Genomic DNA, 25,427 nt, shown 5'->3' with positions numbered 1-25,427 from the left:
TTGTTGTTAATAATTTCCCAAAGTGATTGAAGGGAGAGAGGGAGAAGGGGTTTTGTGGGAATCTGAATGTTAATGTCGATTCTTTCTGCATGAATGGTGACCCCATTCCATCCCAGCCCTGGCCCCATCCCCCCCACGCTCAGTCCAAAGCAAATTTCCAGCTGCTGAATAACCTCAAAGACGGTGCGGCAGGAGCTCAGTTCTAGCATTTCTTTACAAAGCATTGTACAAGGAGAAACCAAGAATAAAGGCAGAAAGAGAATTGTACGCATTGCAATGCACATCGCCTACTACCTTGGTGTGGGCGATTAGTGCATTTTTAATAAAGATAAAACCAATCAGTCAGAAGCAACAGAGGTAGGGGAGTAGGAAGAGGGCTCGAGTGCTTACTGATCATCTTTATTTGTCTCTCTTTCCTTTCGGTAGCTGAAATTTGCAGGGGAAGTTGCTCAAACGTTTCTTCCCAATGTGAGCCATGCTCGCCTGGCGTAAAATTATCCGACAGAAAAGCCTGCATTTCCCGCAGTTAAGAAAAGGAGCGATCGCGTTAGGCCTGCAGAAAACATTTGCATCGGAACATAAACAAGTATTTGCTTTTCTTTCTCGGCTGCCAGCTTGGTTTTGTTTTTTTTTTTTAAGCGTTTTCCACGTCTCTGTAAAAGTTGCATCCCTCGGTGCCATGCCGCTTCTCGTGCACTAGTTTAGGCGCTTGGCTAGATTTTATGCATGCATTATGCATCATAGCCAAGGGCTAGCACCTTCCCTTTTCTGTCTCTTGGGCAGCTGCACTAGCAGAATGACCTGAATTTGTTTTGTCTTCTTTCTTACGATCAGAAGCAGTTTTCGCAGCTTTCTTGAATGTCTGGCAAACTGGACTGTAAAAGAAAAGACACGTTTGACATGGAAAAGGGCAACTAGATTTGTTAGATGTTTAATTGGGACTTGTAGAAAGGACGCGTCGATTGACAGGGGAGTGGGATCCGGGCTTGGACGTGCTTGAAATAACCTTTACAGCTGTATTATTTGCTAGCTATATGCTACAGAGGAGGGTTTCTAAATCTGATCCTCAAGGGCCACAAATCCATTTAGATTTTCAGGGCCTCCATAATGAATATACATGAGGAATATTTACATTCTGTAGAGAGATGGAGCATGCAAACGGATCTTATGCACATTCATTATGGAAATCCTGAAAACCAGACTGGTTTTTGGAAACAGAGGAAGCCTCTTTGTGCACCCTGCCATGCAGAACTGTGCCTGCAAATCAGAAGAAATTAAAATTGCATTGTCACCCTCACTAAATTCTGTTAATACTGTTGTGCACATCTCATCAGGACCAATTTGATGAAGCTTATTAGACATATAGTGCCAGATTGAACATTTCTGGCTGGATGGCGTAACTGTGTGAGAAATTGCTCTTTTATATGTTTGATTGCTTGTTAGGAAGAAAGCTGTGGATGAGGTTCATTGTGTGTTTATTTATTTTTTTTAATTAATCTCCCAGGGTTCAAGTTGAGGATACTTTCAGTCCATGCGTCTTATTAATTATTCCTGTGTTGCTTTAATGATTGCAGACCGTCCTGTGTGGGTGGAACCTGCTTTGGGTCTGACTGCTCTGTAGCCACCTGTCCCAGCGTCTGTGAGTCATGCAGCACTCATAGCCTTCTGCAAAAAAAGTCAGGGCGCCTTGTTTTCTCGGTGGTGTTTAATCACATTAGCTGAGCAAACAAAGACTCAAGAAGGAATAAAACCTCTGAATTTTCATTGTTGCCAAAACAAGTCCCAATCCGAACATAACCTTGGCAGTGGTGAAGATCGGGTGCAGAGAGCTAGGGAGATGGAACTATTTTTATGGAGCTTTCCTCCAAAATTTGTTTCATATTTTATTTTGTTAGATAATTTATTGGGTTTGTTGCAATTAAATGGAATTAATTTGATGCCTTAAAGCATGAGAATGTTTAAGGCCCGGCTGTCTGAAACCTCCATTTCTGTTGGGTTCCTGGGTTTGGCAGTCAGGGATGCCCCCCGGAGGGTAAAGCACGTACTTGAAGAAGCAGGGTGGGGACACGGTGGAGAGGTCAGGAGCTGGAGAAGTCACCAGGAGAAACACACAGAACAGGAATGCTGGATCCAGACCCAAACAGGACACTGGAGACTGAACTTTATGTGCAGGAATACAAGTGCAGGAATCTTGGAACGGGAATACATTTAGCCAGAACAAGGCTCAGAAAACAGGAAACAAGATGGCTGCTGATCCAGCACCGAGCATGCCTTATAAACTGCTGCGAATAAGAGGCACGTCCAATGCTTGTCCAGTTGGATGACTGCAGGGCATCTCTGACTATTCCAGGAAACAGGACAAATGCACTAGAACTCCTGGGAAAGCCAGCAGCCTCCGCAGGGCCACGGGTTCAAATCCCATTGGCCCAGACACCATTCTATGAAATTCCAGAGGTATGCGGCAAATTATTTCAGAGGAGGAAATCCTGAGCCAGCCCAAATATCTTTATTCCCTTTCAAACATAAAAGCATGAAATAAAATACTGTAGGTTGAATATCTCCAGATATTCAGACTTTTACAACTCACAGGACTTTGGTCGGAGTGAGTCCTTCAGTTTGTATTTATAATAGTCGTGGGACGTGGCTCTTAACCCAGTCCTTATGAGCAACCTTAGCCAGTTTGGTTTTTTTAGGTTGTCTATAATGAATCTTTATGAGATATATTTGCATATTTTGGTGACCCAATGCATATAAATATATCTCAAGCATATTCATTATGGATAACTTAAACAATGAACTGACCATAATGCGAGGAACTTGTTTATAATATATACAAATTAAAATCCATTTTACTTTTTTAGCCACCAGATGTAAAAAAGCAAAGAATTTCCCAGGTGTGGTTTTGACATATTTTTATTCCTTGCTTGTGCGGGAAAATTTTTGGATTAACTCCAGGCCCTGGCGTCTTCCCTCCTGTGTCCTAAAAAATGGTGACTATAAAGGGTGAAAGGTAAAAAAGATGGAATATCAAATGTTTATATAATATGCAGGATATATTAAACTTTTTTATAAGACTTTAATGGTAAGATTTGTAGATAAATATGTGTGCTTCTCTTCTTTTTGTAATTTCAGCATTTATCTTGCACACTGAAAAATCCCTAGATATATATTCCCCCCCACCACCACTAATTTCATTTGTGTTGTGCCACAAGGCTGGGATTGTGGAACACGCTGCTTGCCCAGCAAGTCTGAGGTAGGATCTGGCTAAAAGATCTTCACTATCAGTGAGTGCAGTGCAGTAGTCCAATGGCGGTGTTCCTCCGGGCATGAACGCTTGGCCAAAGCAAACAACAAGGAAGCAAAACAAACAAAAAGCCGACGACTGCGTTTACCCACCTGCCTTTCCATCAGCATCTTCATTTGCATATGAAAAAATATCCACCATGGTCCTGTGTCTGAATCTGTTCAGTAAAATTCTGTTCATGACACAAACAGTATCCATTCAGCAGACTCTTACTCACAGTTTATTGGTTCAATATATTACCACAATATTCTAGGTTATCAAAACCTCCCAAATATTGTTATAAAGCATGCAACCCAATGAAATCCTATAAAAAAGCAGCTAACATAATGTTATTATTGCTACAACTTGCACTGGGCATTAGTATATATTTAGCATACATTATAAAGCCTGTGGAACTCAGTTGCTGGGTTTGCGTTTTTTTTTTTCATTTATATGTGAAGATAGACGTTCTTTGAAAATGAACAGTCTTTTAAAATTATGAAAAGATGGTTGCTTAGTAGATGATGGCAGATAAGGATTATTTAGCCCATTCCATCTAATCAGTTGTCTTCCGAATTGATTTTCTACCTCTTTGAGTAGATAAGCAGATACATTCTCATACTTAAACCAACCCCAGCTGCACCCTCCCCGCCCATGTCTTTTAACCAACTTCTCAACGCTGCTCCTTCCACTGCCCTCTCCATCTCCCAAGTATGTTTAAATTCCACTAGAGTGCTGGCCTCCATCCACTGCTTCTGCTGATATGCCATTCCAGGCCTTGTCTTCCCTGTTTTTCTAAAATCTTGTAGTTAATTCACCACCCAGGTCCTCTCCCATGTCTTACTACCAAGCTTGGTAATAGTCCAGACAGCTGCCAAAACTAGCGAGGCTGATGCCTGAACATCCAGCTATCTGGCGCTTGTTGATGTTTCGGGTTGATACCACTCTGCGCATCGGCTTGTATTCTCCTCTGTGGCCCTCTAAAGTTTCATATGACTGAGCACCAAATTCCACCCCGTGTTTGTTGATGTTGGGGTTGTACTCATGACTGCTTCATGCAGGTTACCCCATCCTTCTTGGAAGCAAAGTCCAGGAATGGTATAGAGTGGTCTTACATTTGTTCACCCAGCATTAAGCGTATCTAGATCCTGCAGTCTTTCCATTCTCCCTGTTAGAATCTGGAGTAACTGCTGAGGTAAGAGATTTTCCTGGAGGACTCACTGGGTTTAGACCCAGTACAACCAGGCTTCTTGCCTGGGGTTGAGAATAGTTTTAGTGTCCGTGATTTTATTGGTATTCATCTGTTCCTGGATTATGGGCTCAGACTTTTTCAAATTACTGGGTGGCTCCTTTTTCACCAGTGACAGTGCTGAGGGGTACAGTATATTATAGGTATTTCTATGAAAATTTAAAAAATGTGGTGGTTTTCGCAGTGGGATTTTTAATCTTTAGCTTTTTTGGTTGCTCCTCAGGTTTAACAGTGGAGGGAGGCCTTGTGGGGTATATTGGTTAGACCTTACAGTAGAAAGGCTATTGCTTTTGAGTTATCTAATATTTGTTTGAGGTAGTTTGGGAGGGATTTGAATTAAGGTTGAGGCTATTTCTTCCTATTCTATGAATGCACCCTACCCCAAAAGTTTGAGACGGCTGGTTATAAATATTTTAAATAAACAGATGTAGGTGTTATTGTTTGAAAGTAATTGTTGATTTTTATTTTTTCATCAGTTTGGAGGGTTGCTGGGTTAAAATGAGTACTGGTTGTTTTGGTAACGAGCTGTAACAAGATGTTTTTTTATGTTTAGCTGTGATTTTTATGGGCATTTTACTGCATTAATTGTAGAAAGATTTGGTGTGGGGGGAGGCAATCTCGGCAGACCGTTAACGACGTATCATTTCCCAAGTGATGAGTGGCAGCAGTCTTTCTCCAGTGCCAGTCTTAGCTGAGAGGACAAGCTTTACTGTGGCACGGATTAAGTCTGCTTGGGTGCAGAATAAGTGGACTAGGAAAAACCCATTTAAATAGCAAATAAAAGCAAAACCAACAAGGAGTAATATCCTGCAGGTGATCAAACTCATACAACTGACAGCTGGGAGATACCCTTAGCTTGAGCTTAACTGGGCTGACTGAATCGGCCTATTGGTTCTTATCTGCCATCATGTACTGTGTTAATATGGTTTAGCACATATCGGTGGGATTTCATGAAGAACAGAGTAGAATAACAGAAAGTGAAAAGAGGATTATCACTCTAGCAATATATTTAATTCACATTCAAGAACAAAGGACAAGCTCTTTGCTTCTAAGAACGTTTAGAAAGTGTTCTACATTTGCAAGAACAAACTTACCTGATATACAGTGCCTTGGGTGAACATTTGCTTTGAAAAAGGCGCATAATAGATGATAATAATAAATACAAATTTGCTGGGGATTATTTGAAACAATTTTTCCATTCAAAATTCCATAGGACCTTCTGTTACAAAGAAATGAATGATGGATTTTTTTTTTTTAATTTGAATAAAGTTGTTGCCAGCACTAAACTAACCTAACCTGTATAGTAAAATACAACAGATAAAGGCCAAAACTGCCAATGCAGTCTTTTGAGTTGAGGCTGATCCACCTTGGGTAGAAGTGTGTATAAATTACTCTATTCACCCAACACCAACTCTCTCCTCCCCTGTCTTTCACCTGCCTTCTCAACCCTTTTCCTACCATTGCCCTCCATATCAGTCCTAAGCAGGCCCAAAATCTGCCACAGTGATGGCCTCCACCACCTCTACTGGGAGGGCCATTTCAGGTCTCACCATCTCCATCTTTCCTTCTTAAAGACCAATACTTAAGCCCATACCCACATTTTGTAATAACTCCACCACCAAGGTTGTGTTAAAAGAAAACAAACACAATCCTGCCTATCTATGGCTCACAGAAATTTAGGTTTCAACCCTGGTCCCTTTATGCAGGCCATCCCGGCCTTCTTGAAAACCAAAGCTGTTGCAACACTGTTGTTTAAGCTCCGTGAAGGTTACCTCACTGCATTGTACAGCAGGCAGAGAGGCAGTGCAAGCTTCCCCCCTACCCTGCCGTGGAGGAACCCCCTCGCTCAGTAAAAAAACTCAGCATGCTTACATCCTAATTGGCAAAGAGAATAATTTGTGCCAGTTTCAATGGTGGCTTTCAGATATTCCTATGTACCTGCAACCTCACCCAATTTCACCTGGCAGTCAAGAAGTAAAACTCTCTGAGCTCTCTGTCTACCGAGCCAGTGACTTGTGTCTTGCAACAATAAATGGATATCGTTTCCCTGCTTTATAAAATAACCATGGATAAAATGGGTGATTATGCAGCCGTTTAACGCACTGAAATACCATTTTGGGTTCATTTCCAATCTGAAGTGGCACAAAAAAAGAAAACATTTTTACTTTTTTTTTTTTTTTTAATGTATTTTAGTATGAAAGAAACAAAAGAAATAGCGAAAGAAAAATGAAAGGAGATAAAAAGGTTTTCCCATGCACACCCTAGAAAACCTTGCTTCAGGTTCCTAGAACTGAACCAGGGGGAGGACCTTGTGTTCCTGTGCTAATGCTCTGGGCCATTCATTTCCCCCATGAGATTAGTATGAATTACTATTTCAGACAGTATTACTTTGTTGAATTGCTCTCATTGTCCCGTTTTAAATGACAGGGATTGAGCACTAGGACTGAAACAGCTTTTGAAGGCTTTCTGTAATACAGCCAGGCAAATATTTCAGAAGCACGGGTCACGCAACCGAGGCTCAATGCATATTAAAGCCTGACGTTTCTAAGTCCAGGCATTAAACAGTTAAAATAGAGTTGCTGTGACAACATAGGTCCACCTCTTCCCTTGTTTTCCACCGCACATTCAAGCAGAGTTTCATGGGGGTGCTGCAGCAAAGGAAAGAGATGCTTCTGTGAGCCGAGCCTTGTGATCCCAAGTCAGCTGCATGTACTGGGAAGATACTGGTCCTGCAAGATAGCAGAGATAGCTTTATTAGAACATCTTAAATGTGCTCAAAGAGCAAAGTGATTATTGTTGTAGGATATGGGTCCCCCCCTACTGGTCCTGGCGGAGAATGGCAGAAGAAGTGTAGACAACCGAATTCATATAGCGTCAACACAATAATCAAGGTCTCTGTAGCTATCACGTGTTATGGAATTGATGTTGCTCATGTATGTACGTCACATGCTGTATGATATATGCTCGGTTAAATAAAAAAAAAGTTATTTAAAAATGCAGTATTTTGAATGTGTTGTCATTTGAGTTTCCGTTTTGCTTTATTTGCTGTTTCAGGCACCAAATCGTTCAACATGATGTCCCCCACAGGTGACAACTCAGAGCTACTGGCAGAGATAAAAGCTGGGAAGAGCCTGAAACCAACGCCCCAGAGTAAAGGTCTCACCACAGTCTTCTCTGGCAGCGGGCAGGCGGGAGCTAATGTAGGTGTAACCCCCTTGAGTGCAAGTTTACTGCATCGTTCACAGCTGAGGCTCCAGGGGCAAATAGGGTCACAGCGACCTGGCTAGGCATTAATGGGAGCAGCACCAACTAGATCTTTCTAAATGCCAGCTTGTATTTTTTTTTTTTAGCAGTTTTCAACCAGGGCTGAAAATAATGCTAGCGCTGTGATGCAATCCACCCGTCTGCCTGTGGGCAGGATAACTTTCGTGAAAGACGACCGGTCAGATGCAAATTATTTTTTAGGGGGTTGGGAGGGAGAGGAAGATACCTACAGTATTAAAAACGGTACCTACATTATTAAAGACTGAGGTCCTTTTCAATAGGATCAAAGTTGAAAAGCCTAAGGAAATCCATTGCATAAGTATGGTTTTTACTTTCTTCCTTGGTCTTGGCTCTCTCTCTCCTCTGGTCTTATTCATAGATGTTGTTTGTTGCCTGGTTGCATTCTGTTTCGTATTGCTTTTAGGTGTGTCACTTTTTATTATGGACATATTTTCTGTTTTTAAGAATCTAATTCTTCTTTTGCTGTTCATCACATATGCGTGCTTTTTATGCATGCCAGTAAGAAGAAAGAATGGGGAAATAAAATACACGATGGGCCTCAGGAGACTCTGTGGTTTATGAAAACCAAAGAGTCTTGAGTGTCCAGGGTATCTAACTGCCATCCTTTTCCTGCTGTCCAGACAGAGACTCCGCCTGCGGCCTCACCCTCGGCTACATCACCAACCCCTTCTGAGACCTCAAGCCCGACCTCAAGGGCAACGGCTTCCTTAGAGCCAGTTCTAAATGGCAACACCATACCTGCAGCCCAAGGGCAGACAAAACAAATGGACATTGAGGCCCTGATACCAACCCACGATGAGCAGGGTCGTCCCATCCCAGAATGGAAAAGACAAGTTATGGTGCGGAAGCTGCAGCTGAAAATTCAACAAGAGGAAGACCAAAAACGCAAGGTGAGAATTCATAAAGGGGCTTTTCTGATTGGGTGGTTGTGTGGCGTTTTCTTTGTGTTTTGGAGTGATGTGTTTTCACCTGGGCTTCCAAAGGATATGACTGTTCATTCTGAATTAGAAACTCGATGAGTTTTTCAGATTTCAAACATACCCTGCTAAGGTCAACATGTTTTGGACCATATTCCAAAAAAAACAAAAAAAAAGAGCCAGATCTTCTGAAAATGTAAGAGATGGTAGGCAGGAAAAGAATTTATGCTTATCAATCAAAGGCTCAAGACAAGGCTTGCAGCTTATGGTACCCATGAGTTAATCTAAGGATAAGTTTAAGAGTTGCATGAACCTTTAAAAAATAAATAAATAAATAAAGTTTGTAAACTAGTTCAGCAAACCTCTTGAAAGTTTACAGATTTGTTAAATTAGTTTGGTGAAATAAAACAAAAAAAAATCAGATACAAACCACTCAAAATAAGCATGCCTGCATCTAAGCATGAGCAGAATCATCTGGCTGGGGAGGTGCCCCCTATGACAGAGTCGATGTAGATTTCCATGAACTGATGAACCCAGAGAAAGAAAATTTAGTTAAAATCTGAGAAGTCTGAACTTGAACCATCCTGAAATTCACCTGGGTCTGAGTGAGATCTTGATTCTTCTTCCTATAGGTTTCTTCAGTCCTGGGTCATTTGTACTCAATGCATAGCTCAGCAAATAAATACAATGCTTGCAGACTGCAGGTTGCCTGTGTCCTTCTGCTTATTTGGATATTTTTATCTGTACAAAATAATAAAGGCAGTGTACAATATCACATACGTAATAAAATGCATAAAAACAATATATAAACTATTAGAACTATATTACATAAAAAGAACAAAAATATCCAACATAAATCAGACAGACAAACTCTTGTTGCACCTGCCCAAACTCTTCACCTTCTCAGCTACGTCCCTCCCTTAAAAATTTCAGATACACCTTAGTCCTCCCCAATACAACCTTCTCCTCAAAATTCCAATGGAAATAATAGTGCCTTTCCCATACTTTGGAACATCAAGTCATTTAACACACCCCGCACATTAATAGGTAATGCATTCCACACCTGAGGCACCACCACAGAACATGCTGCTTAGAATAGCGACTAGTTATAAATTTACATGTCTTTGCTACATCCAGGTCTCAAAAATTCTTTCTACTCCCCATATCTTGGTTTTATACCTGTTTAATACCAGTTTATCACACTGCATCTAAGTTGAAATCCTTGCCAGATCGCCATTCAGAAAATTGCCTCTATTGGGACCAGGAACCAGAGGTCATTGGCATATGTATATATTCTCTGACACCCAGCTCTTAAACAGCAAAGGGGACATTCAAGAACCCTGGGGAACCTCCCCCTCTTCATCCTCTCTAGTTGTGACCAGACCCTCTTCCCAACCTGGATTATCTGGGTCTTATCACTCAAAGTTGGTGATCCAGTCAATAACCCCCCCCCCCCCCCCCCCCCCCCCCAGGCCTTTCTGCTTACATCTGTCAATCAGCAGAACACGATTCACTGTATCAAATGCACTAGAAAGATCTAACAGGATCAGCAGTGCTAATTTTCCTCCAAAAATAGCAAAACATCATCAGTAAGAGAAAGTAAAATGGCCTATGTATTAATGCCTAGTCTAAATCCTGCCTGGATGCATGCCATCCTACCTGATTTCTCCACAAAATTGGAGATCTAACCTGCTACCACCTTCTCAATAATCTTAGAGAAAAACGGCAGGTTGGCAATTGGTCTATAAGTCTCACAGTAAGCTGGATCCAGTTGCAATTTTTTTAAAGCGGTCTAATCGCAGATTTCTGTAAACTCTCAGGAACTCCACTTCCCTCTAATGCCTTATCAATAGTCTAACATAACCAATCCAGGCCCCCTCCGAATAATGAATCTATTAATCCTGGAGAACATGAATCTAATGGGTAACCAAAGAGCTTCATCTTCCCACTTCAAACCTACTTCTTAATCTTTTATAAAGTTAAATTCCATCATCTGAGCCTCTCCACCTCCTAATTCCAGTGTCCCAACCAACTTGAAGTCTCTACAGTCTCCTAACTTCCTCTCCAGTAAGGAAGATTTTTCTCTAAAGTGGAGTCATCTCCCTTTGGCCCAACAATATCTTAGTAAAGAGATTATGGATAGAGACATACCAAATACCAAGTCAATTGGGCACCTCAAAACAAACATTAATTTTCTATACACAATTACATTTATGCCCCCTTGAGTGAGTTAAGTCATTTATGTACCTTTCCCCTTTCAACTTATCGAGCACTTCAAGAATTGTGCCCTAAGCCTTTGAACCAAAAAGTGTGTTAAATGTATTCTCTATCCATAATGTCATAGTACCACAGATGAGGCATACATTCTTTTTATATAACTTCTGTTACAAGTTGACTTACCCACAGTGATTTCAGGTCATGTCTGGGGAAATGAAATACTTGTAGGTTCCCAAAAAAATATTCCACATAGCTGAATTACAGGTACAATGAAATAAGCTATTGTACAGCTGATGAGTCGTGTGTATTTTGTAATTGGTTTCCATGGGACTCATATAAAGTATGTCACCCCTGTAACTCTTTACGCCTCTTTGAAAATGAGGGATTGGTGGCACTGTTCAGTTACTATATTCTAAATTTAGGGTGTGATGTTACAAATCCGTGAGGGGGGGGAGGAGTTGGTTAAAGAGAGAAAAGTTTTCCGAAAGGACGCACATAAAAAGCTTTGTTAGACTTAAATTGTGAATTCAATTTTTGTATTATTTTTAATATGAAAAGGTTAACCCTTAGAACAGCTTCTAGGTGAGAATTTTTATGTAGGACTTACGGGTTCAACTAAGCATAGAAAATGGCTTAGGTAAAGACCAGCCAAAGTTCATCCATTTTCAAGCTGGTATGGATCATTTTTCACAAGCCTTTGTCTTGCTAGTTTGCATGGTGTGATCTCTCCATTTTGGAATGGATAACTTTATTGTTTTAAAGTTCATTTAAACTGCAGTATTTAGCATCTCCTAGACTACAGAATCTGGCCCCACTATGTTCAAAAAAGCAGCCTTTCTGCTAGACAAACACCTCAGCCATCTTTCTAGTCTTATGCAGGATGTAAGGGATTCTGGGGTCCAGGTTTTTGCAGCTGTTTCCAGATGCTGCAAAATTTCACAAACATATATCATTTGCAAACATTAAAATAGAAGATTAAGAAAAAAAAATCTGTTGCGCGACATGTTTTATGGGACAATATACTGCAAGTTTAAATGTTTTACATGGTGCTTTAGTGGTGTAATGAGTGCTTTCATCATGGCGCATCTGTTGTAATCATCTGAACAATAATTTAATGTTGAGCCATGAACAAGTGGGCTGCAGAAATTGAGCTCCTTCCATTAAGGTATGTTTTCCTCTTCTGTTCTCCCTTTTGCTGTATATAGCCAATCCTGGTATGAATATGGAAATGTACTCATCTTTTTGTGTCTAGCATTCCTAGTTTGGCATTTGTCATTACACCACTAAATACATGTAAAAATGCAAAGCGTGCAAAGAAAGGAAAAAACTTTGGATGTATACCCTGAGGGACATGTTTTCCCTCTGTTTTTTTCCCTACCTTAGTTTGAAACCGGTAGTTGCTATCACCATGAAGGCTGGAGATACTCTCATGAGCACAATGCAATTCTGGGGCCCTTTGGGGAGCTCATGACTGAGGATGACATAACCCGCATTGAAAAACAAATTGAGAACCTTCAGGTGATGCACAAAGTACAGAAAGTGGAGACAGAGCTGGAACAGCTAGAACACGAGCTTCAGCAACTTCTTCCAGCATCGACTGCATTAGTGCAGGAGCCCTTCTCTGTAAATCCAAAACAGATGCAAGGCAGGGCTGATGACCTCCCAGCCTGGTGCAGCAAGATCTCAACATTGCTGAAAAGTATGGCCATACTCTTGGCCACACTGGGTGGAAAGGAAGTAGATCTAATAAACTTTATGAATTCTGATGCATCAGAGCCCATCGATAATGCTAGGAATGTACCTATATCTCCAGTGAAAGAAGGCACTACCAATATAGGTAGATCTCAGTCCTTTAGTTCTACCAGAGCAGATGTTGAAAAGGAGATTAAGCAGTGTGGTGTGTCAGTTAAAAATCTGAAGGCCAACTATGAACTGAACACAAAGCACCACATTTTTGATTCTGCATCCAACAGGGTATACAAAAGGAAACGATCATTGCCAGTTGGAACACCACCATACAGTTATGGAAGAGAACCGATCTTGGAGGAAGATTATATAACTAGTCCTGATCAATATGATATTCTAAGTGAAGATGTAGGATCAAGCATGGTGGAACCCCCAATTATACCATCTCATGTCCCACTGACATACCATGATGCAGAAACTATTTTTCCAAGGGAAGTGGATACAAGTAACAAACATGCCATCATGGATTCATTTGGAGAAGCTCTGTTTAGCTCCGACAACTTGACTAGAAGTCTTCCAGTCCAGACTGAGCTTAGTTGTGTTCAAGACTACATAGATATGAGGAAAGAGAGAATAGTTTTCCTTTTTCTTGACCATTGGAAAAAATGGACCTTTACTGAATCTATGAAAGATAATCATTCAAAGAGAAAAATGGAGATGGGAAAAGTCAACTTTGATTTAGCAAATGGACAAAAGGAATATGACAGTGAAGACATCAATATAGAAGTTGGAAAAGGACCAAGCGAGGATGACAGACTTCTATATTTTATGAAGCAAAGACAAGTAGTTGGAAAATTGATTGGCCACTGGAGAAGTATAATTAGTCAAGTTCCCACTAGGCAGCTTCGACGTTTGAGCCGTACCAACATGCTTTACTGGCCAGAACATTTCCTTCCCCACATCAATGGTGCTCCTGTTGAATATTCAAGTCTAACCCTTGACCTTTTTATGGTGGGCTATTTTCAGTTATTAGAAATGAACATGTCTCGAGAAGAAAGGAAGTTTCGGCATATTTTATGCTATGAAATGTTTGACCGATTGGGCAGTCACAGCTGGGAATTAATTCGGAAATTTCATAAAGTAGTGATGGAAGAAATTGAGTCTGGAAAACGAGATTGGGCTGATGGGTTTGAAGATCTCAAACAGCAGTTTTTTGGAGATAGCATTCAAGACAGTCAGATAACTTCAGATGAACAGGAGGAGCCAGAGAAGATCAAACCCCCACAACTTAACCATCAAGAATCTTCTGCAAGTGTGGTCAACAATGTTCAAATAAATGATGGTGCACAAGAGGAACTGACACCAATCCCAAAAAGTAGAAAGGATTCAATACAGCTCATTTCTGAACTGGGAGAATTTAGTAATGATGATATATGTCGGTACATAGACCGCAGTTTTTCATTTTGGAAAGAAAAAGAAGCAGAACTTTTTGATATTTGAGGGTGTTTTACATTTTGTTTCTCATCATAAAAGTGTTGGTGGCAAACATTTCCATCAAGCTTTGTGGTAAGAGGAAAGATGGGTTGTTCCTTGTCATGTATGGTGTCATTTTGATAAAATGACAAGAAATACTGACATTGACAACTCTTGAATGCAAGCTGAAGATTTATAGTGAGAGGTTTAAGTCATAAATATACATGTACAGAATTAAGATATGAATGTTTAAAAGGCATTGTCAGAATGGGTGAAAAATATTGCACATTGATGTGATCTGGCGGAATTGAGCATTACATTTTTAGATTATCAATGACATATAGAAATGGATGCTAGATAAAGATCATCAGGAGGACCATATAGACTAATGATTCCCAAATCTGTCCTGGCAGACCTCCAGTCAATCATGTTTTCAGGATATCTACAATGAATATAAACTAGATAAATCTGTATGTCTATTGCATGCAGATTTATCTCTTACATATTCATTGCAGATATCCTGAAAATCCGATAGTTGGGGGTCCACCGGGAGAGGTTTGGGAATCACTGGTCTAGACTACCTATTAAAGAGTTGGTCAACTCTGATCCTCAAGAGCCACAAACAGATCTAGTTTTCAGGATATTTACAATGAATATGCATGAGATATAATTGCATACAATGGAGGCAGGGCAAGCAAATATATCTCAAGCATATTCAATGTGGATATCCTGAAAACCAGACATGTTTGTGGCTCTTTAGTACTGAAGTTGGCCATCCATGACACAAAAAGCAAGTTGGTTTGTTTGATGTTTGATGACAAACCATGTGAATGAACAGCTCCAACTGAAGCAAATTAAAACTGATAAACCTCAAAAATAAAAAAGCATTAAGATTTGTAAGACTACAATTGTGATATAGGCAGAATGAACACTATAGCTAACTGTCTAGGAGAACACATTGAGGGAATCCCTTTATAATGTCCATTATGTGCATGGTGATGAAGTCCTTCTTTTCTTAGGGAACTCAGGATTATTGCTGTATGCCTGGGAATAGGCAACTCCTGACCTCATGTGCCACAAGCCAGTTAGATCTTTAGGATATCCATGCTGTATGTGCATGAGATGCATTTACATGTAATGGAGGCAGTGTATGAAAATGCATCTCATGATTATTCAGTGTGGCTAGCTGGAAAACCCAACTGGCTACAGTGCTTGAGGACCGAATTTGCCTTGCCCAGACATAGAGTAATAAGCTGAGTTCCCTAAGAAAATCAGGACTACATCTCCATGCACACGATTAGAGTAAAACCAGGACTCCCTCAGTATGTCCTCCTGGTCAGGCAGCCATATTGATCATTGCGATAATACCCATATTGTAGTCTATGCAATAGGATAGAACTGGGACTAACTTCGCTTGTCCCCTGGGCACTAGAGATATGTGGTCACCCTATGTATAGGGTTGTATAGAAAGCGTTGTCTCAAAACAACTATGCAATCTTTGGTATTAGTGCTTCATCAGATTCCCACAAGAAGTGCACTGCGTGATCGAGTAAGCTAATCAAAGGAACAGGTTTAGTAGTGTAGCTTAGCGAGCTTCCTCTCTTGCATGAATTGTGAAGCACTATCTCCCATTTTGTGTCTGTGGGCAGCACCTACATAAATCAGGCCCTTTGCTGTCTAACCTACTAAGGACTTTTTTAAGTGATTGGAAGTTTGTTACTTCCTACAATTAAGCCAATGGTTCCCTTACACAAGAAGAGTGAACAATACACATAGAAGCATGGTCTATGAGGGCCGATGATAACCATTTTTCTCTTCCTACTGCAATACCATAGACCCATCTGATTTACACATGAGACTCGCAGTACGTAGTGGAATACTTACTCTGCTTCTTCTAGAAAGTGATTTGGAAATTGAGTTATTGCAAAGATCTGCTGACTTGAAGTTTATAATTTTCTAATTTCAGTATCAACAAGAATAGTTGTATATTAAAATAAGAACTTTTTTAAAACTTAGGTATATAGGTGGAAGTTCTCGTGAAGTAGTAAGTAACTGTTTAAACTTTTTGATATCTTAACCCTTGTATCATGGTTTTATTTCTTTTTTTTAACTTATTTTCACTTTGAAAATTAATTTTTTAAACATTTAAAATTACTATACACTATTTTTTTGCTTTTCATCTTTGATATTTATTAACATTACCAAGAAAGCTCTGTTTCTGGTTTGGAATAATCATAACAACCTGTGTTCCGGTATCATATTTACAGTGCACTGATGGATATTTCCTCTGTTGGGGATGAATATAGTGAATGGAGAATTGAATTAATAATCTAGTGTAGAGATGAGTAAATATGTTGCAGTCTAAAACTGGTTAATTATCCAGGTATTACCAGTTGGATGGAGTTTTTAAAAAAGGTGTGAATTTTCCTGTTATTTCCATCCTCATTCCCTCATGAACTTTTTATTTTCAGTCTGTGTTCACAGCTGAGAACAGGAACACTGCCATCCCCCCTCCCCAACATAAACACCCCACCATCCCCAGCTAGAGAGCTGAGTCTTCAATCACAAACGTACTGGTTTTGTTCATCTCTATTTTATGGCTGCAGAGTGCATGATTTGAATTTGCTATGGATGTTTGCAATGGCCTTTATGGGTAAGACGCAGCTAAAAATCAGAAACTAAAAAATTCAAGGTTATCTACCAAGTCAACTTTTTGGTACGTCAGACATCTGGTATGACATCATTTAGGAATGATTTTTTTTCTTTTTGCGTGAATAGAGGGCTTTGTCTTGCAGTGCATACATACCAGGTGCCTTATATAAACTCTACTAAAATATCTTGTGCTTCATTTTGAGATTGTGTTGCAATATCTGGCTATTTATTGTGGACTTTTTTATTCTGTGAACAGCTTAGGTTCTTAATGGATTACAAGCGGTATATTAAATTTAATGAATAAATTATCTGATAGGGTGCTTTTAGTAGTATCTCTCAAGGTTATGGATACTCTGTTAAAGGTTAAGAAGAGTCATTACCTGACTCTAGATTGTAAGAAGCAGTTGAATTAGTCCTGGCATTTAACTCCTGGAAATTTCAATTTCTCACTGTGAAGAATTTTGAAATGGACATTGCAGGAACCAGGACAGATTTACCTTCTGACATAAAGAGAAGCTGATACCCTCACTGTGCACATGTCTGAAATTTAAGTTAATGTAAACAGCATTGAATGTGTTTTAAAAAGTTGCCCGTTTCACATGTTGAGCTCTTAAAGAGAGGCAGGACCATTTACCCGTGGCTGAGAATTGCCCCCCTCCAGAGCAGGTAAAAGGTACATGAGGGAGGGGTGCACAATGTGTGTGCCCTGAAGTACACGCGCAGAATGGCATTCTCAAATCTGCACGTGCACATCCTCCCCCATACCTCTGCCCGCAGATGAAGGAGATGCAACGTCCACGAGCACGCGAGTCCATAGAAAACCGGGTGCAGAGCTTCTTCAGAAATGTCCTACCTTGTAACTGCCTTCCAGAAGTTTTTTGTTTACTGTATTGATGGAAATAGTAACACTTTTTTAAAACTGATGTCACAGAGTTCTACAGTAGTATTATTAGCGTGTTGCTTTGGAATTGAGGTGCAGTTTATAATGAAACCAGACTTGTATCTTCCGTGACCTGATTTAATGTATCCATCCCATTGATAAATAAAGTGCTTGCTGAGGGAAGAAAGGCAGAATCTCATTTTAATCACCGCAGGTTTGCCCCTCTTGGAAGCAGTCTCAGGGACTTGGAATAAAAATATTTTTTTCAATAAGAAATTTTTTTTTCTTAGTACAATAGCGACATGTACTTGGCTCAATAGTTTCCGTTCCAGAAACGGAAGCTGCTTGTACAAGTCTAGTTTACTACACATGCAAATACTAGTCCTGGCGCTCATACAGAAAGTCAGCCAATTGAACCAGAAATCTCCCTTGCAGATCAATGCTTTCTCCTTTCTGCGAAGTTAAAATGAAGTCTATCGGTTGAATTCAATGGATGCACTCTGCAGAGATGGGTGAAAGCCACAACTGAAAACTCAGCTCACTGTCCAGGGGTTGCAGTCAGGTGGGAGATGGAAGGATTCTAGAATCGCAGATCGAGGGCTGGGGAGAGGGAAGGAAAAGAATCAGTAAGATTGAAATGAATGTCATGAAGTTACTGACAAGTTGTGGATTGTAAATCTCTAGCAAAATATTCTGCAACCCCACACAATAAAAAAATACTCCTCCATTGAGTGCAATCATGGCTCATGATTGGCAAGATATTAGGATCCATAGTGCCAATTCCAAGAGTTCATAGGTTAGATTAATGGATGAAAGTAGTGTGATTGCCAAGATCACTAAAATATATAGATTTAAAGACAGAAAAATCTTTAAAAAAAATTTTTTTTCTTATTCTGCAAGGCCAGTATGCTAAAGTGCATTGATGTTTGCTCAAGCAGTAACAACACACATAATCAACACCACACAATGTTGGCATTAATGTTCATACATCAAAGTTGGCACGTTAACCCCCAAAAGTGAATTGCATGCCATTAATATGGGCTGTTAATGTGAGCTAAGTAACATGCATTAAGGGCCCATGTTAAAGCTTTTTAGTACATTGGGCTCTATGTAGTAAAAGGCCCAGATTCTTCCCTGCAAGCATTCTAAATGTAGGGTTGGCAAGAAAATTTTAAGTAGTGGATGAAGTGCCTACAGAATTCTGTTCTAGCAACTCTTAGATCAGGTCGAGCCCCATATCACACGGAAGCTTCAGTAAAAAGTTATTTAAACATAGCACCAGCATTAGGAAAGCACATGAATGATGAAAGCATACTACACAAATGGGATTATAAATTATAATGCAGCACAAAAGACTTATAGGTCCTTTTCTTCAAGAGATTGACATTGCCAGTTTGGCATTACCATGCGCTGCTGCCTCTTTCATATGATGCCGGAGCTATTGGCAGTGGGTGCCAGATATTTCACTTGTTTTCCTACAGTTCTATAGAGAAACAGCTCAGCTTGAACTTCATGGCTCTGCAGGCCTTGTAGAGCTCCATAAGGCCATGGAACGGCCGTGCATGTGAAAAATGCTTTTGAAGAAGAAGTCTTTGATCGGTTCAAGTGTTGACTTCGCCAGCTGTAATTTTGCACAACTATATGACTGAAAATGGTGAAAATACCCAGTGCATAGCATCCAAGGTGCTGATTTATAGGGGGAGGGCTTGCTTTATCAACAAGTACCTACTTTATTGCTGTTTTTCATTCCTTCCATCTTCCATCCCAGCCTCCTGGCCTGTAACTTTCTCATTGTGGCTATCCATTTTCATAGTATATGTGTTTGTTATCTAAATCTAAAGGGAAAAAATAAGAATACAGGTTTACTTGAATTTGTCCCGCTTGGCAAATATATCTCTGGACCTTCAGCCATTATTCTATAAAAATGTACAGATGAGTTGCCTTGGCACAGCTTATTAATATTCTTACAGTAATGCAGGTCTTTTTAACTCTGTCCTTGAGTACCTCCACTAAGCAGTCAGGTTTCCAGGATATTCATAGTGAATATGCATGAGAGATTTGCATAGGTAGGTTTGCATGCACTGCCTCTATCTCATGCATATTCATTGTGGATGTCCTGCAGACCAAACGGGCTGAGGGATACTCAAGGACAGAGTTGAAAACCCCTGCACTAAGGTTCACACCTACTCCATAAATGTGGTCGTCATAAAAGACCCAACTATCTGTATGACATGAGCCCAAACTGCAGAGATTATTATGCTCTAGGAACATGGTTAATGTCCATAGATATGCTTTGCTGTCTCAGACAAAGTCAGGTATAACCCTTGCAAATTTTCTATTTCATTTGATGGAAGAAAGAAGCAATAAACTTCCATTGTCTCCTATTAATTGGATCCAATTTTCTACAAACGACTAGCTGTAGACTGAAATTAAACATTTTTCTGGGCTGGTTATTCTGCCTGTGACACAGCAGAGGGAATTTTTTCTCTCGCTCTCTCATTCTCCCACTCCACCAATTCCACCACCTTCGTAGGACCGCCCTCTCCATTAAGAGCGACATAATTTTCTGACAAAAATGCAAGGGGTGATAGTCTAGTGAAACTAGCAAATCCAATTTCTGAATAAGCGTAGGGGAGTCAGAGAAGCAAAGCTAGTTTTTGCTTTGCAAAATCTGTATAATGAGAATCAGGCCTTCAGTCATGAACCATTCCAGAGCCAGAGGGGGATGGCCCAGTATCGGGAGAGACTTCACCTATGGCAGGTTTTTTTTCTCATGTGCTAAAAGATATTTGGGATGACTCCAGGAATATTTGACTCTGAACCGTGGAAAGTTATTCCTGTCTGCAACTTTTGCACACGCTTGAATTTCAGTTCTAATGATTTTGGTTTTAAGTTGGACATAAAAGTGTACTATTAGCTGGCCATCTACCTTAGTGTAAACAGATTTAAAATGACAATGGTTGCAGAACATTATGCATGACATACCTCACCGTGCTGTCTTTTACAACCTACATGTTATGGGCTGTATCCAGACAAAAGTCTCTCGCCTCACAAGGTGCTGAGGGTTCCTGGTGATCCAGTCCTGGTTTTACTACACAGCATGCATTGGTGATGCTGCTTCTTCTGGAAAAATCAGGAAACCATTTCTGCAATGCGATTAATAAGTAACTAAATAAAGTACGGTAATGCAGCAATCTCCTGGTAAGTCCTAAGGAATCCACCTGATTGGCAGATTTAGGGGCCTGATTCATTAAAGCTTTCTGCCCCTCCACCCCCAATAGATGCAGAATGGGAGGAGAACCATGGTGAATCCGGCCCTTGGCATCTCCCCGTGTGCTAAGGATTTCTGTCTGGGTCAAGCCCTGGCTGTAGGAGGTTATTGATTTTATTCAGAAGATGGCACCTGTTAATGTTGTAAGTGAATCCTCCTCATCTCTAACACAGGCAAATAATAGTTTGTGTAACGCAAACCACCAGCTTTGTCCATTTGACTTTGCTCCATCGTAGAGGGTCCTGTTTAAGAAAGCTCACTTTAACATCAAAATTAATGAAAAACAAAACAAAAAAAAAACATCATCATCATTCTGGCTCCCAGCCAATGTAGCACTGCCAGCGCCTTTCACAAGCAGGAAAATGTGCTCGGCGAGAAGCCGATCCCGCCTGATCAGAAGGGGCATTTTCTCTCCACTGTATCTGTGTCTGTCCGTCCCCCCCCCTCGTGGAAATGGACTTGCATTGATGGGAGTGCTGTAAGCCCTTTAACCTACGTTCATCTTTTCCAGGAACTGGAGGAAGAGATCCGCCTGTCTACCATGCCAGCGTGGCGGCGAGAAATCCTGAGAAAGAAAATGGAGGAGGAAAGGTACCAGACACGGCCATTTTTTGACTCTTGGCTTAACTTTTCTTTCTTACCTGGCTGTAATGAAACTTACAGAATTTCTTTTTTTCTTCTTTTTCTCCTCATTGCTATCGCAGAGAGCAAAAACGGTGAGTAATGCTTTTTGTTTGTTTGTTTGTTTGTTTTTAACCAGTATAACAATGCTTTCCAAACCAGGGGTATTCATGGAAAGAGGTTTCATTATGGTTTTAGTGCAGGCTAAAACGGAACAATGGAAAAACCAAATTGTGTGGGGGTTTTGTGTCATTTTGGATTGGAATCGGCACAGAATGAAACAAATTTCACTGTCGCTTCCGTATTGTTTTGAAACAAAGAACCAGTTGGCAGCTTTTCTATGCCATTTCTTTTTCACTATGCTTTTGAGTATTATTTTTTTCAGGTTATTAAGGACCGGTCTTTCAAATTTCAGCATGCTTTTCCTGCTTGATCTCTTTTACAGAAAAGAAGAAGAGAAATTAAAGAGAGAAGAGGAGGAGAGAGAAAAAGAACAGTCAGAAAAGTTACGGACCCTGGGTTATGATGAAACAAAACTAGCACCGTGGCAAAGGCAAATCATCCTAAAGAAAGGCGATATAGGGAAGCAGTAGAAGGCTCGCGTTCCTTTCGTTCCTGACGTGTCCCTTTGTTTTGGTTTTGGTGTGAGCTGTTCAGTAGACAGATGTGGGGGAGGTTTCCAAGTACAGTGGTTTTTTAACCCGGTCCTTGAAGACCACCCAGGCCTGTTTGGTTTTCAGGATGTCCATACAGTCTTCATGAGATAGATTTGCTTTCATGCAGATATCTGTCCTGCATTTTCACAGGGGATAACCTGAAAATGAAGCTGGCTGTGTGAGCCTTGAGGACAACGCTTAAAACAACTGTCCTAGTGGAACCATTAATTTCCTAATCATTGCTAGCTACAAGTAATTACCTCCTAAGAACTTATTTCTGGTACTTAAGTGATAAACTGCTATAGCTAACTTCTCCACGGGGTCACTCTGGATTATTGCTCACTGTATATAGTATCCTAACAAGCCTGTCTCTTTCCTTACAGACAAATATACTTTATTGTAGCTTCCAGTGGTCCAAACCATCCTTTCCTCCTCCTAAACTTGCACCCGCGGCCTCGTCTGCAGTGGTGCACTGCATTCTCTGTTGGTTGCGATACCTTTTCACTTTGGCCGAAGGTTAGACTCGTACAAGAGTGACTTTGTGCAGGGACCTTACAGATCACATGGGTCTTTGCCAGTGAACTGCCTGGGTGGTCTTGTAAGCCCATTTGCTGCAGCATCTTTGGGTTTCCTTCATGTTGGTCTAATAAAAGGTACCTCTCCCTTCAAAGAATCCAGATGTTTTCCGGACCAATATGCTCTCCAGAGAGCGGCGAAGTCCAAAATGCAGCATCAACACGTTTCTCTCTCCTGTTGGATGTGAATTTGAATACAGTCAGTAGGTGGCTAATGAGTTGTAAGTAGGTTACAATACTCTGGCCAAGTTCCACGCAAAGCAGTTGCTTGTTAGTATCCAATGGATCCGCGTTCCATTTTCAATCACAATAAATGTATTTACAGTTTCTTTCTCAGAACAGTAATAATACTTTCTAACCAAACAAAGAAACCCTGTCCAGGTCCATTTGAGCAGAAGAATAAAAACCTCCATCCTGCATCTCAGGCGAATGGAGAAGAGCATTTTCACTTTTGCCTGTACCTTCGTAACTGGTAGAATATTCGCTTTCAATTTGTATAGCATCGTTATATCACCATGCACAGAGATGGTAACTTTCAAACGGGCGTGCGTACGCGTATTTGTACACACATGTCGGCCCGTGCCCAGGTACGTGGTCATTTTATAACCTGCGCGTGCATAGGTGCGCGTGTTATAAAATAGCCTGGCCACGCGTGCGCAAAATCTCAAGTCGGTGCGCGCAACTCCCACTTCTGTTGCATAAATCGGGGGATTTTAAAAGGGGGGCGCCCAGACACCATTCCCAGTTTTACCAGTTCATCCCCAGTTCACTCAGTTAAGAGACAGGTCCGTCCTGAAAGCCAGCCCTGTTGGTGACTCGGGACTGGGTGACTGCTGCTATCAGGTTGATCTCTTGTGTGCATGTGGGGAGAGGAACAGGGATATACACTTGGGGAGAAACACAGTATTTATTCTACCAACAAAATTAATGCTCCCTCCCAAAAAATATATTTTTCTCTGCCAATGGACTTGGCAGTATTTCTTTGATGGCGGACTCTAGTGGCGTGCAGCGCCGCCATGCATTGGCTAGAACAACCCCCAGCATGTGCCTACCGAACAGTCTCCTCCAAGCACCTCCTGTCACAAACCATTCGTTCACCGTGAAATGAAAAGTCAACAAAGGCAGACCCCCTGCCTCCCCCCCCCCCTAACCATTATGCATCGAAGCTGAATGTGGATTTATGAATGTTGTACATATTAAATTACTAATATATGTCCAAGTGCTTGTCCTGTAGAAAATAGACTATATATAACGTGCTAGATGTATAATTTTTTTTTTTGGCAAATGCATATTTTAAAGAGAATATATGGTGAACTCTATTAACATATTTTGTTTGTGACAGATTATATATTTCTTCAGATGCCATATTGATGTTTTAAGAAAGCTCATTCCTTAACCCTGCCATTATAGCTTATTTTTCCTAGACATTGTTTGTCCTGTTTCTTTCCTGCACCTTCAGCAAGTAGATTTTCAGCATGTTAACTTCTAAATTATAGACACAAACACTGTACAGTACAATTTCCTTCTACTTTGGGTTTTATTCTCTAATTTACTTTTCTGGGTTTATATCCTACCTGTTTTGTAACAGTATTATTAACTTGCCTGTGTCTTGGATTTTATTTCACTTTCTATGGATTTTAGACCAGAACTGAGGGATATTAAATACTGCCACATCTAGGGAGCATGGCCTGGCACTATCATTCTGGTGCTTGATCTGCATGAAGGCCTCCAGAAGAGTCAGGTGAGGACATACAGTGAGGTTGTTTATTATCCAGTTCCAGCTGAGTACATTGAGGTGAGATAACGCGATGTACCAACACAGGGACTCTTGGGTAAGAGGGATTTGGATGTACTTCCCAATTGTTCACCTGAGCACTAGACTACACCTGTATACCCCATGCCCTAGCAACTAAATAATTGCAAATAGTTTTTGCTAGTCCTACTAGTGGTCTAATATATTGTTTTAGAGTGAAAGGGCAAGATTCGAACCGCCATTGACTTTTCTCCGATTCTGAAAGCCATCCAATTTTATCCTGTGTCCTTTTTTTTTTCAAAATGACCAAGTTGCACAAGATGGAAGTAACATACGTTGTAGAGTTTATGCATTTTTTTCAAATTGTCTCTGCCTTAACAAAAACATACTTTTTTGCACAGTGTGCTACTTTCCATGCTCTCTTACCTCATATTCCATCAAATAAATGTATGTATCACATAAGCCGTCTACCTGCCTATATAATATACAGCTGCGTCTTAGAAGTTGTAAGGTAGCATTAACCCCAGAGAAACCTGTAATTATAAAGTATCTTACAGCAGGGGCATCCTGTAAGGGGCGATTATGCTTGGAAAACAAGGCAATATTCTGACCAACATCTTTTAAAGGTTAAAAACTCCTCAATTTTTTATTTATAACACTTAAACAAAAACACCAAGAAAACTCTGATTTAGGAAAGGCATTCAGAATTGAGAAGTCACAATAAGAAAAATACCAGAAGTGAGGAAAAAGGAAACATTTTCTCTCTCCACCCAAAAGTCCACCTCACGTGGGGTCGGAGATTGAAAAGGGCAAAGGCATTCCCATCAGTACCACTGTAGAGACAGAGGCAAGTGACCAAAATTACCATGCTGGCCTTCCTCATCTTAGGAGGTCAGCGGAAGGGCAGGA

At 40.5% G+C, this 25,427-nt stretch overlaps 1 protein-coding gene across 3 annotated transcripts in view; it reads left to right on the top strand.

Annotated features, from left to right (window-relative positions):
* ESPN (espin) overlaps window positions 1-24,952 on the top strand; it is a 101,342-nt gene extending 76,390 nt beyond the window's left edge. For all 3 annotated transcript variants that reach the window (XM_029578968.1, XM_029578967.1, XM_029578969.1), the window contains 5 exons: window positions 7,587-7,732; window positions 8,438-8,707; window positions 21,425-21,504; window positions 21,618-21,629; window positions 21,980-24,952. In XM_029578968.1, the coding sequence (XP_029434828.1) occupies window positions 7,587-7,732; window positions 8,438-8,707; window positions 21,425-21,504; window positions 21,618-21,629; window positions 21,980-22,127 (656 nt within the window). In that variant the 3' untranslated portion in view covers window positions 22,128-24,952. The remainder of the gene's footprint in view (window positions 1-7,586; window positions 7,733-8,437; window positions 8,708-21,424; window positions 21,505-21,617; window positions 21,630-21,979) is intronic.
* Window positions 24,953-25,427: the final 475 nt, after the last annotated feature.

This window comes from Rhinatrema bivittatum, chromosome 15, assembly GCF_901001135.1.
Source record: "Rhinatrema bivittatum chromosome 15, aRhiBiv1.1, whole genome shotgun sequence".
NCBI classification, from domain to species: Eukaryota; Metazoa; Chordata; class Amphibia; order Gymnophiona; family Rhinatrematidae; genus Rhinatrema; species Rhinatrema bivittatum.
The sequence above is the reverse complement of the archived record's forward strand: the minus strand, read 5'-3'. Positions and strand labels throughout refer to the sequence as shown.